This window comes from Sinohyriopsis cumingii, chromosome 19, assembly GCF_028554795.1.
Source record: "Sinohyriopsis cumingii isolate HCF-2022 chromosome 19, ASM2855479v2, whole genome shotgun sequence".
Lineage (NCBI taxonomy): Eukaryota > Metazoa > Mollusca > Bivalvia > Unionida > Unionidae > Sinohyriopsis > Sinohyriopsis cumingii.
Window position 1 is genome coordinate 47,793,995 of NC_142979.1, and position 15,049 is coordinate 47,809,043.

The 15,049-nt window shown below is 33.3% G+C and overlaps 1 protein-coding gene across 3 annotated transcripts in view; it reads right to left on the bottom strand.

Annotated features, from left to right (window-relative positions):
- The window catches only part of LOC149775653 (uncharacterized), a 283,048-nt gene that overhangs the window by 152,716 nt on the left and 115,283 nt on the right, over nt 1-15,049 (bottom strand). For all 3 annotated transcript variants that reach the window (XM_089943843.1, XM_089943842.1, XM_089943844.1), the window contains one exon: nt 11,391-11,405. In XM_089943843.1, coding sequence (XP_089799969.1) covers nt 11,391-11,405 — 15 coding nt within the window. The remainder of the gene's footprint in view (nt 1-11,390; nt 11,406-15,049) is intronic.

Sequence of the window (15,049 nt, forward strand, 5' to 3'; positions counted from 1 at the left end):
AAAGGAAATGGTTGTAGTGCCTTTTGACACTCTAATGGCTATATAATGTATAGGAAATGCATCCTAGTGCCTTTTAACACTCTACTGACTATATCATGTATAGGAAATGGGAGCTAAGTGCCTTTTAGCACACTACTGGCTATATCATGTAAAGGAAATAAAAGTTATTCGTACCTTTTAACACACTACTGGCTATATCATGTAAAGGAAATGGGAGCTAAGTGCCTTTTAACACACTACTGGCTATATCATGTAAAGGAAATGGGAGCTAAGTGCCTTTTAGCACACTACTGGCTATATCATGTAAAGGAAATAAAAGTTATTCGTACCTTTTAACACACTACTGGCTATATCATGTAAAGGAAATGGGAGCTAAGTGCCTTTTAACACACTACTGGCTATATCATGTAAAGGAAATGGGAGCTAAGTGCCTTTTAACACATTACTGGCTATATGCAAAGGAAATGGGTCTTAGTGCCTTTTAACACACTACTGGCTATATCATGTAAAGGAAATGCATCCTAGTGCCTTTTAACATGTAATACACTACTGGCTAATATCATGTAAAGGAAATAAGAGCTAAGTACCTTTTAACACACTACTGGCTATATGTAAAGGAAATGCATCCTAGTGCCTTTTTACACACTACCAACTATATCATATAAAGGAAATGGTTGTAGTGCCTTTTGACACTCTAATGGCTATATAATGTATAGGAAATGCATCCTAGTGCCTTTTAACACTCTACTGACTATATCATGTATAGGAAATGGGAGCTAAGTGCCTTTTAGCACACTACTGGCTATATCATGTAAAGGAAATAAAAGTTATTCGTACCTTTTAACACACTACTGGCTATATCATGTAAAGGAAATGGGAGCTAAGTGCCTTTTAACACACTACTGGCTATATCATGTAAAGGAAATGGGAGCTAAGTGCCTTTTAGCACACTACTGGCTATATCATGTAAAGGAAATAAAAGTTATTCGTACCTTTTAACACACTACTGGCTATATCATGTAAAGGAAATGGGAGCTAAGTGCCTTTTAACACACTACTGGCTATATCATGTAAAGGAAATGGGAGCTAAGTGCCTTTTAACACATTACTGGCTATATGCAAAGGAAATGGGTCTTAGTGCCTTTTAACACACTACTGGCTATATCATGTAAAGGAAATGCATCCTAGTGCCTTTTAACATGTAATACACTACTGGCTAATATCATGTAAAGGAAATAAGAGCTAAGTACCTTTTAACACACTACTGGCTATATGTAAAGGAAATGCATCCTAGTGCCTTTTTACACACTACCAACTATATCATATAAAGGAAATGGTTGTAGTGCCTTTTGACACTCTAATGGCTATATAATGTATAGGAAATGCATCCTAGTGCCTTTTAACACTCTACTGACTATATCATGTATAGGAAATGGGAGCTAAGTGCCTTTTAGCACACTACTGGCTATATCATGTAAAGGAAATAAAAGTTATTCGTACCTTTTAACACACTACTGGCTATATCATGTAAAGGAAATGGGAGCTAAGTGCCTTTTAACACACTACTGGCTATATCATGTAAAGGAAATGGGAGCTAAGTGCCTTTTAGCACACTACTGGCTATATCATGTAAAGGAAATAAAAGTTATTCGTACCTTTTAACACACTACTGGCTATATCATGTAAAGGAAATGGGAGCTAAGTGCCTTTTAACACACTACTGGTTATATCATGTAAAGGAAATGGGAGCTAAGTGCCTTTTAACACATTACTGGCTATATGCAAAGGAAATGGGTCTTAGTGCCTTTTAACACACTACTGGCTATATCATGTAAAGGAAATGCATCCTAATGCCTTTTACATGTAATACACTACTGGTTAATATCATGTAAAGGAAATAAGAGCTAAGTACCTTTTAACACACTACTGGCTACATGTAAAGGAAATGCATCCTAGTGCCTTTTTACACACTACCAACTATATCATATAAAGGAAATGGTTGTAGTGCCTTTTGACACTCTACTGGCTATATAATGTATAGGAAATGCATCCTAGTGCCTTTTAACACTCTACTGGCTATATAATGTATAGGAAATGCATCCTAGTGCCTTTTAACACTCTACTGGCTATATCATGTATAGGAAATGCATCCTTGTGACTTTTAACACACTACTGGCTTAAATATCATGTAAAGGAAATGGGTCTTAGTGCCTCTTAACACACTACTGGCTTAAATATCATCTAAAAGGAAATGGGTCTTAGTGCCTTTTAACACACTACTGGCTATATCATATAAAGGAAATGGGTCTTAGTGTTTTTTAACATACTACTGGCTATATCACATTAAGGAAATGGGAGCTAAGTGCTTTTTCCAAGGATACACAAAAAAACAGATTACTTCAGGTGGCCTGGACAGGTATTAAACCTGCAACCCTTAGGTTCTGAGTCTGATGCTTCACCTGCTGAGTTAATGTGGCTTCAGATGTTGCATACATCTAGTGGTATGTAAGGATTCATTTTTCTTCAACGTTTTAAAAACTGCAGAGACCAATAATTAGTCCTCAGAAACAAACAAACAAATAAAAATACCAGACAAATGAGATTTAAATTTTTGTTTGTGTCAAAAAAAAGCACAGAATATAATGAACTATGACATAACCATCAACTCTGGCATCATGATCCACTATGGCATAATTGTCCACTATGGCATAGTCATCAACTATGGCATAATTGCCAACTCTGGCATAATCATCCACTATAACATACTTGTCCACTATGGCACAGTCATCAACTATGGCATAATTATCAACTCTGGCATAATCATCCACCATAGCATAAAATACCAGACAATATAATTATCCATTTTATTTTATAGAAGTTTTGTAAATTAACAACTTTGAATAATGGGTATTTTATATGTGTTTCAAAACTTTTTAGCAGATCTTGCAGGTGATAGAGAATTATCCTATTAAGGTAACATTCTATGCACTACAAAACAAAGATGAACCTAGGAATAACAACACCTGAATAATATCAGACATACAGTTCAATGAATAACAACACCTGAATCATATCAGGCATACAGTTCAATCAATAACAACATCTGACTCATATCAAGTATACAGTTCAATCAATAACAACATCTGACTCATATCAAGTATATAATTCAATCAATAACAACATCTGACTCATATCAAGTATACAGTTCAATCAATAACAACATCTGACTCATATCAAGTATATAGTTCAATCAATAACAACATCTGACTCATATCAAGTATATACACTGTAGTTCAATCAATAACAACATCTGACTCATATCAAGTATATAGTTCAATCAATAACAACATCTGACTCATATCAAGTATACAGTTCAATCAATAACAACATCTGACTCATATCAAGAATATAGTTCAATCAATAACAACATCTGACTCATATCAAGTATATAGTTCAATCAATAACAACATCTGACTCATATGAAGTATACAGTTCAATCAATAACAACATCTGACTCATATCAAGTATATAGTTCAATCAATAACAACATCTGACTCATATCAAGTATATAATTCAATCAATAACAACATCTGACTCATATCAAGTATATACACTGTAGTTCAATCAATAACAACATCTGACTCATATCAAGAATATAGTTCAATCAATAACAACATCTGACTCATATCAAGTATATAGTTCAATCAATAACAACATCTGACTCATATCAAGTATATAGTTCAATCAATAACAACATCTGACTCATATCAAGTATATAGTTCAATCAATAACACTGGTCAACAGTGAAATCATTACTGACTTGAAAAGGCCCTAATCTGTAGTATTTTGGTGTGCCGAACACGAATATAACCGTGAAAAATTTGTATTGGCTCTCGTTTTGAAGATATTCATATACCTCATTTTCTATGTTTCACTGTGTAAATTTCTCCAGTAGGACTGCAGCAACATCCGGAATAATGATGTAACATTGCATAATACCATCATGCTCACATCATCCACAGTTGATTGCATCATTTTCTGATGCAATGTAATACTAATGCCATGCGGCTGCTGAAGTAAGTTGACGTCAGCAGTGTACTATACATGTGTAGGCCTATTATACTAATGCCAGGCGGCTGCTGAAGCTGACGTAAGCAGTGTACTATATAAAGCCCAATCAGATAGGTTCAGCATTTAAAATATTTTAGACGTTGTGCGAGACAGTTCAAGCTACTGTTACATAAAACTTATTATTTTATCCATTTACGTACAATAAAGAACAGTAATGCCTCGAAAGTGTGTTAATACCGCGGACAATTTTTGCTATATTTGTGGGGAAGTGACATTTGCCAACCAGAAGAAAAGTATCAATTCTCAAGTGAAGAAGGCATATCATCTTTACTTCAGATGCAAGGTTGGTGACCAAGACAAGCCTTGGGCTCCGCATATATGCTGTGCTACATGTACAACACAGCTTTCACAGTGGTTGAATTGCAAAAGGTCATCAATGCTGTTTGCAGTCCCAATGGTGTGGAGAGAGCCAAGCAACCACCTAAATGACTGTTACTTCTGCTTGGTTCCTCCTCTTTCCGGCGGAATAACAAAGCGAAAGAAGTCGAGAATAGTCTACCCAAACATTCCGTCTGCATTGAGACCAGTTCCACATGGTGAGGGACTTCCTATTCCAGAACCTCCAGCAGAATATTCTCTTGATTCATCTGACGAAGACAAAGGTGAGTCGACCTGTTCTTCTCCTGGTCCATCAGCATGCAGTGATCCAGATTTTCACTGTGGTGCATCATCAACCCCACACAGAATAACACAGGAAGAACTAAATGACCTGATTCGTGATTTGGACTTATCAAAGAACAAGGCAGAATTGCTAGGATCAAGACTCCAACAATGGAATCTTCTAGAAGAAGATGTCACAATTACTGCATATCGAAAGCGCCACCAGCAATTGGAGCCTTTCTTCAGAAAGGAAAGTAATCTGATATTCTGTTCCGATATTGAGGGCCTCATGAATGCTTTAAAAATCACTCATGACCCACAAGAATGGAGACTATTTGTGGACTCTTCGAAACTGAGTCTCAAGGCTGTGCTTTTGCACAATGGAAACATTCTTCCATCTATTCCAGTAGCGTATGCTGTCCACATGAAAGAGACATACGATAACTTAAGGCAGCTACTGAATTCCATTGAGTATAACAAGTACAGCTGGCACCTCTGTGGTGATTTGAAGGTAGTTGCCCTTTTAATGGGACTGCAGCAAGGATATACAAAATACATGTGTTTCTTATGCGAGTGGGATAGCCGAGCAAGGGAAATGCACTACATGAGGAAGGAATGGACTCACAGGCAGAATGTAGCCATTGGAGAGAAGAATATCCAACACCCAGCTCTGGTTGAGGCTCAGAAAATCTTGCTACCACCCCTTCACATCAAACTAGGTTTGATGAAGAACTTCGTGAAAGCCATTGACCGGACTTTGCCAGCATTCCGATACCTGCATGAAAAATTCCCTCGACTCAGCGAAGCAAAGATTAAAGAGGGAGTTTTTGTGGGTCCTCAGATTCGAGAGCTTTTCAAAGATGACCGGTTCAACAACTTGCTGGAAGGTGACGCGAAACAAGCGTGGAATGCTTTTCGCCTAGTTTCTACAAACTTCCTCGGAAATGTTAGGGCAGAAAACTATAAGGAACTAGTAGAAGACATGTTGATGAAGTATAAGAAACTTGGCTGCAATATGTCTCTAAAGATTCACTTCCTTCATTCCCATTTGGATTTCTTTCCTAGCAACTGTGGTATTGTTAGTGATGAACACGGCAAACGTTTTCATCAAGATATCGCAACAATGGAACAAAGATACCAGGGAAAATGGTCCACTACAATGCTGGCTGACTACTGCTGGACACTCCTCAGAGATGCTCCCGAACAGCTGTACAAGAGACAGGCGAAGAAATCTAAGATGTAGTCAATGACTTGATTTTTTATAGGTAGGCTATTACAGTTGACCTTTTACTATTGGAATGCATTTCGTTATGTAAACATTAATTTCTTGCAGATTACAAAAAAACTAGAGCCAATTTTGCAATTTGACTGTCATATTCGTGTTCAGCACATAAAAATTTATAAGAATTGACTAATTTTATTTCAGTAACATGACTTTTGTAAAAATTTGTTGTCCAGTGTAACAACATCTGACTCATATCAAGTATATAGTTCAATCAATAACAACATCTGACTCATATCAAGTATATAGTTCAATCAATAACAACATCTGACTCATATCAAGTATATAATTCAATCAATAACAACATCTGACTCATATCAAGTATACAGTTCAATCAATAACAACATCTGACTCATATCAAGTATATAGTTCAATCAATAACAACATCTGACTCATATCAAGTATACAGTTCAATCAATAACAACATCTGACTCATATCAAGTATATAGTTCAATCAATAACAACATCTGACTCATATCAAGTATATAATTCAATCAATAACAACATCTGACTCATATCAAGTAAACAGTTCAATCAATAACAACATCTGACTCATATCAAGTATATAATTCAATCAATAACAACATCTGACTCATATCAAGTATATAGTTCAATCAATAACAACATCTGACTCATATCAAGTATATAGTTCAATCAATAACAACATCTGACTCATATCAAGTATACAGTTCAATCAATAACAACATCTGACTCATATCAAGTATATAATTCAATCAATAACAACATCTGACTCATATCAAGTATATAATTCAATCAATAACAACATCTGACTCATATCAAGTATATAATTCAATCAATAACAACATCTGACTCATATCAAGTATATAGTTCAATCAATAACAACATCTGACTCATATCAAGTATATAATTCAATCAATAACAACATCTGACTCATATCAAGTATATAGTTCAATCAATAACAACATCTGACTCATATCAAGTATACAGTTCAATCAATAACAACATCTGACTCATATCAAGTATATAGTTCAATCAATAACAACATCTGACTCATATCAAGTATATAATTCAATCAATAACAACATCTGACTCATATCAAGTATATACACTGTAGTTCAATCAATAACAACATCTGACTCATATCAAGAATATAGTTCAATCAATAACAACATCTGACTCATATCAAGCATATACACTGTAGTTCAATCAATAACAGTACATGAATCATATCATTACATGAATCATATCAGGTATACAGTTCAATCAATAACAACACCTGACTTACATCAAGCATACAGTTCAATCACTAACAGTACCTGAATCATATCAGGTATATATTTCAATCAATAATGACACCTCAATAATCAATAACAACACCTGACTTATATCAAGCATACAATTAAATCAATAACAGTACCTGAATCATATCAGGCATATATTTCAATTAATAACAACACCTCAATAATCAATAACAACACCTGACTTACATCAAGCATACAATTCAATCAATAACAACATCTGAATCATATCAGGCATACAGCTCAATCAAACAAAAACATTTAAATCATACCTAAGAGTTGAATCTGAATCAAAGCAGGTACAGGTGAAATGATACACCTGTGCCACATATCACTATGATTCACGATACAAGCCTTGCTCCCTTTGTATTTTTTTTAAAGGGGGGGGGGGCATTTTTTATCTATTTTTTTAAGGGGGAATATGAGAACAATATCTATGAGCTGACCCATTATACAGTAGTGTGTTTCATCAAAAGTGATAAAATGAATGGATCCCGTATACAGCAGTATGTGTCATCAAATACGTGTGTAATGAAATTGAATAGACTCATTATACAGTGGTATGTTTCATCAAATGTGTTAAACTGAATAGACTCATTATACAGCAGTGTGTTTCATCAAATGTGTGTGATAAATTGTATAGACAACATATACAGTAGCATGTTTCATCAAATATGTGTGTGATAAATTGAATAGACCTATCATACAGTAGAATGTTTCATCAAATATGTGTGTAAAACATTGAATAGATGAATAGATCCATTATGCAGTAGTATGTTTAAACAAATGTGTGTGTGACAAATTTAATAGACCCATTATGCAGTAGGATGTTTCATCAAATATGTCTGATAAATTGAATAGACAACATATACAGTTGCATGTTTTATCAAATATGTGTGCAAAACATTGAATAGATGAATAGACCCATCATACAGTAGTATGTTTAAACAAATGTGTGTGATAAATTTAATAGACCCTTAATACAGTAGTATGATTCATCAAATGTGTGTGTAATAAATTGAATAGATCCATTATACAGTAGTATGATTCATCAAATGTGTGTAATTGAACAGACAATGTATACAGTTGCATGTTTCATCAAATATGTGTGTAAAACATTGAATAGATGAATAGATCCATTATACAGTAGTATGTTTCATCAAATGTGTGTGTAATAAATTTAATAGATCCATTATATAGTAGCATGTTTCATCAATTGTGTATGTAATAAATTGAATAGATCCATTATACAGTAGTATGATTCATCAAATGTGTATGTAATAAATTGAATAGATCCATTATACAGTAGTATGATTCATCAAATGTGTGTGTGATACATTGAATAGACCCATTATACAGTAGGATGTTTCATCAAATATGTCTGATAAATTGAACAGACAATGTATACAGTTGCATGTTTCATCAAATATGTGTGTAAAACATTGAATAGATGAATAGATCCATTATACAGTAGTATGTTTCATCAAATGTGTGTGTAATAAATTTAATAGATCCATTATATAGTAGCATGTTTCATCAAATGTGTATGTGATAAATTGAATAGACCCATTATACAGTAGTATGATTCATCAAATGTGTATGTAATAAATTGAATAGATCCATTATACAGTAGTATGATTCATCAAATGTGTGTGTAATAAATTGAATAGATCCATTATACAGTAGTATGATTCATCAAATGTGTGTGTGATACATTGAATAGACCCATTATACAGTAGGATGTTTCATCAAATATGTCTGATAAATTGAACAGACAATGTATACAGTTGCATGTTTCATCAAATATGTGTGTAAAACATTGAATAGATGAATAGATCCATTATACAGTAGTATGTTTCATCAAATGTGTGTGTAATAAATTTAATAGATCCATTATATAGTAGCATGTTTCATCAAATGTGTATGTGATAAATTGAATAGACCCATTATACAGTAGTATGATTCATCAAATGTGTGTGGTATATTGAATACACTAGACCCATTATGCAGCAGTGTCATTCATCAAATGTGTGTATAATAAATTGAATAGATTCATTATTCAGTAGCATGATTCATCAAATGTGTGTGTGGTATATTGAATAGACCCATTATACAGATGAATGATTCATCAAATGTGTGTGTAATCAATTGAATAGATCCATTATGCAGTAGTATGTTTAAACAAATGTGTGCATACAGTAGTGTGTTTAAACAAATGTGTGTATGCAGTAGTGTGTTTAAACAAATGTGTGTATGCAGTAGTGTGTTTAAACAAATGTGTGCATGCAGTAGTATGTTTAAACAAATGTGTGTATGCAGTAGTATGTTTAAATAAATGTGTGTATGCAGTAGTATGTTTAAACAAATGTGTGTATGCAGTAGTATGTTTAAACAAATGTGTGCATACAGTAGTGTGTTTAAACAAATGTGTGTATGCAGTAGTATGTTTAAACAAATGTGTGCATACAGTAGTGTGTTTAAACAAATGTGTGTATGCAGTAGTATGTTTAAACAAATGTGTGTATGCAGTAGTATGCTTAAACAAATGTGTGCATACAGTAGTATGTTTAAACAAATGTGTGCATACAGTAGTGTGTTTAAACAAATGTGTGCATACAGTAGTATGTTTAAACAAATGTGCGTATGCAGTAGTATGTTTAAACAAATGTGTGTATGCAGTAGTGTGTTTAAACAAATGTGTGTATGCAGTAGTGTGTTTAAACAAATGTGTGTATGCAGTAGTGTGTTTAAACAAATGTGTGTATGCAGTAGTATGTTTAAACAAATGTGTGTATGCAGTAGTATGTTTAAACAAATGTGTGTATGCAGTAGTATGTTTAAACAAATGTGTGTATGCAGTAGTATGTTTAAACAAATGTGTGTATGCAGTAGTATGTTTAAACAAATGTGTGTATGCAGTAGTATGTTTAAACAAATGTGTGTATGCAGTAGTATGTTTAAACAAATGTGTGTATGCAGTAGTATGTTTCATCAAATGTTTGCATGACAAAATGAATAGACCCATTATACGGTAGTATGATTCATCAAATGTGTGTGATAAATTGAAGACCCATTATACAGTAGTATGATTCATCCAATGTGTGTGATAAATTGAAGACCCATTATACAGTAGTATGTTTCATCAAATGTGTGTGATAAATTGAATAACCCATTATACAGTAGTATGTTTCATCAAATGTGTGTGCAATAACTTGAATAGATCCATTATGCAGTAGTATGTTTAAACAAAAGTGTGCATACAGTAGTATATATCATCAAATGGTTGCATGATAAATTGAATAGACCCATTATACAGTAGTATGATTCATCAAATGTGTGTGATAAATTGAAGACCCATTATACAGTAGTATGTTTTGTCAAATGTGATAAATTGAATAGACCCTTGATACAATAGTATGTTTCATCAAATGTGTGTCTGATAAATGTCTGTTTTAATTATTATGAGCATAGCAGTAGCTGTTATAATAATGACACTACACTAAATACATTCATGTGTTATAACAATGACACTACACTGTATACATTCATGGGTTATAATAACGACACTACACTAAATACATTCATGTGTTATAACAACAGCACTACATCTTATGCATTAGAACTTCATGTAACTGCAGAGACATTACATGTATCTCCAAATACTGGACGTTACATGTATCTCCAAATACTGGACGTTACATGTCTGCCATTGTATAAATTTGCTAAGTGCAGTTGGTAACTAGATAATCACCAATAGTATCTCATTGCTCAGTTAGTCATTTAGTATGAAACTGATTATTTTACTTGATTAGAAGTCAAGCACTTACATTAATTGATTAGTTGTATTAATGTTAAAGAATGTACATGATTTTGTTATGCTTATAAAATGCAAAATGTGCATGATTTTTATACATATTTGCCTATTCTTTAAGAGTGATTTTTAAATGTAGGTGGGATTTGTGCATTTGCATGTCCTGGAGAAAACACTGCATACAAACCTATATGTAGCATATTTATGACATCTACACAACTAGTTTGATCTAATGAAGAAGCAGCTATATACATGTACATACATCTGGCTAGAAGATAAATTTTACCATTATCATTTAAGCCTGCAAAATAAAAATTTGCAAATCCATGTATAATCTTACATACAATGTTCCATTCAAATAAGATATTAGGTATTTAAATTGGTATATACACAACATAACTTATGTCTTGTTGAGGCGTGAAGTATAGAATTCCTGTAAACTAGTTTCTATACTCACTTATAAGTAGAGTCCTACTGCAAACTGCACAGACCCAGACCTGTTGTCTCAAACTGTACTGGCAGATCTGGGTCTGTGCAGTTTGTTGGAAGCAATCAGCAGAACAAACAACATATACCCTAATCTGCCTGCAAGTTATAATATGGCATATCAGGGTCTATGCTGTTTACAGTTGGACTAGCATTGTTCCTTTTGAAATTACCACTCTGGTGGCCTAGTGGTTAGAGCATCTGCCTCAGATGCGGGAGGTCATGGGTTTGATCCCCAACTGAATTACAACAAAGACTTACAAAAATGGAACTAACAGCTGCCTCGCTTGGTGCTCAGCATTATGAGGTCACTGTTAAGACTAGTTGGCCTGGTGTCAGGATAATGTGACTGGGTGGGACATCATGCTACATGTCTGCGGCATGATGCCCCAGTGCTAGACATCACTATAAACCATCACACTGCAGACATCGTAGTGATATGACTAAAAGATTGTTAAAGATACATTAAAAATCCAAATCATACACACACACACACCTTTTGAAATTAACCATAAATATGCATGGTGTAAAGTTATGAAACATAAAAAAAAATTATATTTAAATAGACACTAGCAAGTAAAGACTGGTCTATTCCTCAATAGAGGATATTAATAAATACAGACTGGTCCCTTAATATAGAATACTAACAAGTACAGACTGGTTCCCTAATAATACAGGATACAAACAAGTACAGACTGGTCCATCAATACAGGATACAAACAAGTAGAGACTGGTCCATCAATACAGGATACTAACAAGTACAGACTGTTTCATCAATACAGGATACTAACAAGTACAGACTTACTCCTCAATACAGGATACTAACAAGTTCAGACTGGTTGCTCAATACAAGATCCCTAATTAAACCACAGCATCTAATACAATTTAAGCATAGTCATCAATCCAATTCAGCATTCAACTGGCTGAATTATTGTCTATTGTTAAAATTTATTTTATTTCATTTGATATAGCTCAAAGCTAATAAGAAAAAATTATGTTGTGGTTTCAAAAATGAATAAATCCTATATTTGTTGATTCTCTGTACAACAGACCCCATTACACAAAAAGAAATTTTATAGTGATTACCATGTAACATGGAACATTTGTATGACTTCCATGAACCATGATGGAGCATTGAACTGAAGATCATAAAATACATGGAAATCATGATCAACTGGTTTATAACACTCAAAATAATGGACTGGGTCTGTATTTATGAAACTCCTCAATTTGAGAGCAGATTCCAATTTAATTTTGTATATTAAATCCAAAACAAAAACTGATTAGCAGATCATGTATATGAAGCTGAAATTTATCTTCTTAATGAATATTGCTGAATTTAGTTTGTTATTTGATGTAAATTAAATTAATGTAATGAAATGTAGCAATGCAATATTTGAGTGAATACTAATGCCACAGGATTTTGTAACTAAAGGGACAGAACTCAGTGTCAGATATTGATTAGATTTTTTTTTAAACGGTCATTATAAAAAGCCTAGAACAAAAGAACAATACATGTAAATGCACATTCATTCAAAAATAAAAATAACTATTTTCAGATATATTTTCCGAGCATCAGAAATTTATTTATCTTAGTGTTACTTGTCACTTACATGTATTGATCACTGTTTGTCTACAGAAATAGAAACACAAAATTAGTAGAAAAGATCAGACTGTATAATTAGTTATACTTTATTGGTGAAAGACTCACAATTTTCTACAATATAGAAAGTGTATACAGCTCCCTTAACTTGTCTTATCCAGTACATCAAAGTCGAAGCTACTAAGCAGTTTGGCAAAGAAATAATTAAAATACTATACTTGGTAGTCTGTTGCAAATTTAAAAAAGAAACAACAACAAAAAACAGGCTAACATTAAAGAGTGAAAGGAAGAAGTTTTATAATGTACTTGCCATAGACATCATGGAAATTACTAAAGGGATGTTTTATTTGATAAAAATTAAAGACTATATGTGTTCACACAAGAACATATGTTTCAAGAGAATAAACAAAACAGTAAGGATGTAAAAAAAATTCAAAATGAAATTCAGCATTTCCTTGTTATAATACTGTCATGAAAACCACATAGTAAACATACCCTTACAATGATATCACTGCGTAATACATACAATACATGTAATTTTGCTATTTACATAATAAACTGGGATTCTTAATATCCACCTTACAAAAGAAAAGATTTATGAAGGGTGTTTTAGGAAGAGAGTGTTCAATTTAGCAAAAAATTCTAACTACATGAACAATACTGAATACATGTTAGCAGTTAGCACAGCATATATAGATAAGAGGGATACTATGAGACAATAGAAATATTTAAATGTAATTTTTTTAAAGCCATTCAGAAATATCACAGCCAGGACAAGATCATGTTTGGATGACCTTTGATTTGACCACAAAGATAAAAATGATTTGGTGGTCGAATTTGTTCACATCAAGGTAGACTTGTTGGTGATCAATCTCTACCATTTTCATTCAGTTTAATTATATAGTGTACTCAGTGTTTTACCGAAAACAAACCAGGCTCTCAAGAGAAGTAGTGATAACAAGTTTAGATGGCCACAATGGTTGCCATGTTCAAGGTCAAATCAGTACCATATTTATTCAGGACCTGGTTTGCATTGCAATTGCTACAGTGTTTTAGTGAAAAGTTAAAATGACCACCCATTCAGGAAAAGTATCCAAAAGAAGATTTTTGAAAATAGTACCAACTGCATGGAAAAACGTTAGTGACAACATGATATGGCTATGACTATCCATTCTGGAGAAGAAATAAATAAATAACTGTGATGATAACATCTGTGACAGCAATATTTGCAATTCATATTCTTTCAGGACAAACTACATATTATAAGAATTTTTCTGTGTGAAAATCTTATGTTGATATGACAATCCATTCTGAAGGAATAAAATATCAAGATTTTTAAGAATGGAGCCAAAGTGGCCATGTTAGAATTAATGTCAAATCAGAACCAACAATCAATGGAGACCATACACATATCACAAAGACTTTCAATGAAAACCCTATGTTGATATTACCATACATTCTGGAGGTGTAGCTATAACAAGATTTTCAAAATGGCTGTCATGGTGGCCATCTTGGATATCAGGCATCATAAGAAGCCTTTTAGTGAAATCCTATGTTGATATCATCATACATTCAGGAGGAGTAGCAATACCAAGGTTTTCAAGATGGCAATAATGGCAGCCATGTTGGAGATCAGTTGAACACCATTTTTCAGGACCATCTAGAAGTCATAAGTAATCTCCTAGTGTTAGTAGGATTAGTCCTTCAGAAGGAAAACTAATAGAAACCAAGTCATGAGAAGTCATTTAGTGAAAACACCAAACTATGATTAGTAATAATAACATGGTCACCATGATTTTAATATTGGATGTTCAATGGTCATTTTTGTTTAGGTTCAGCTAGAACTTAGGATCAAA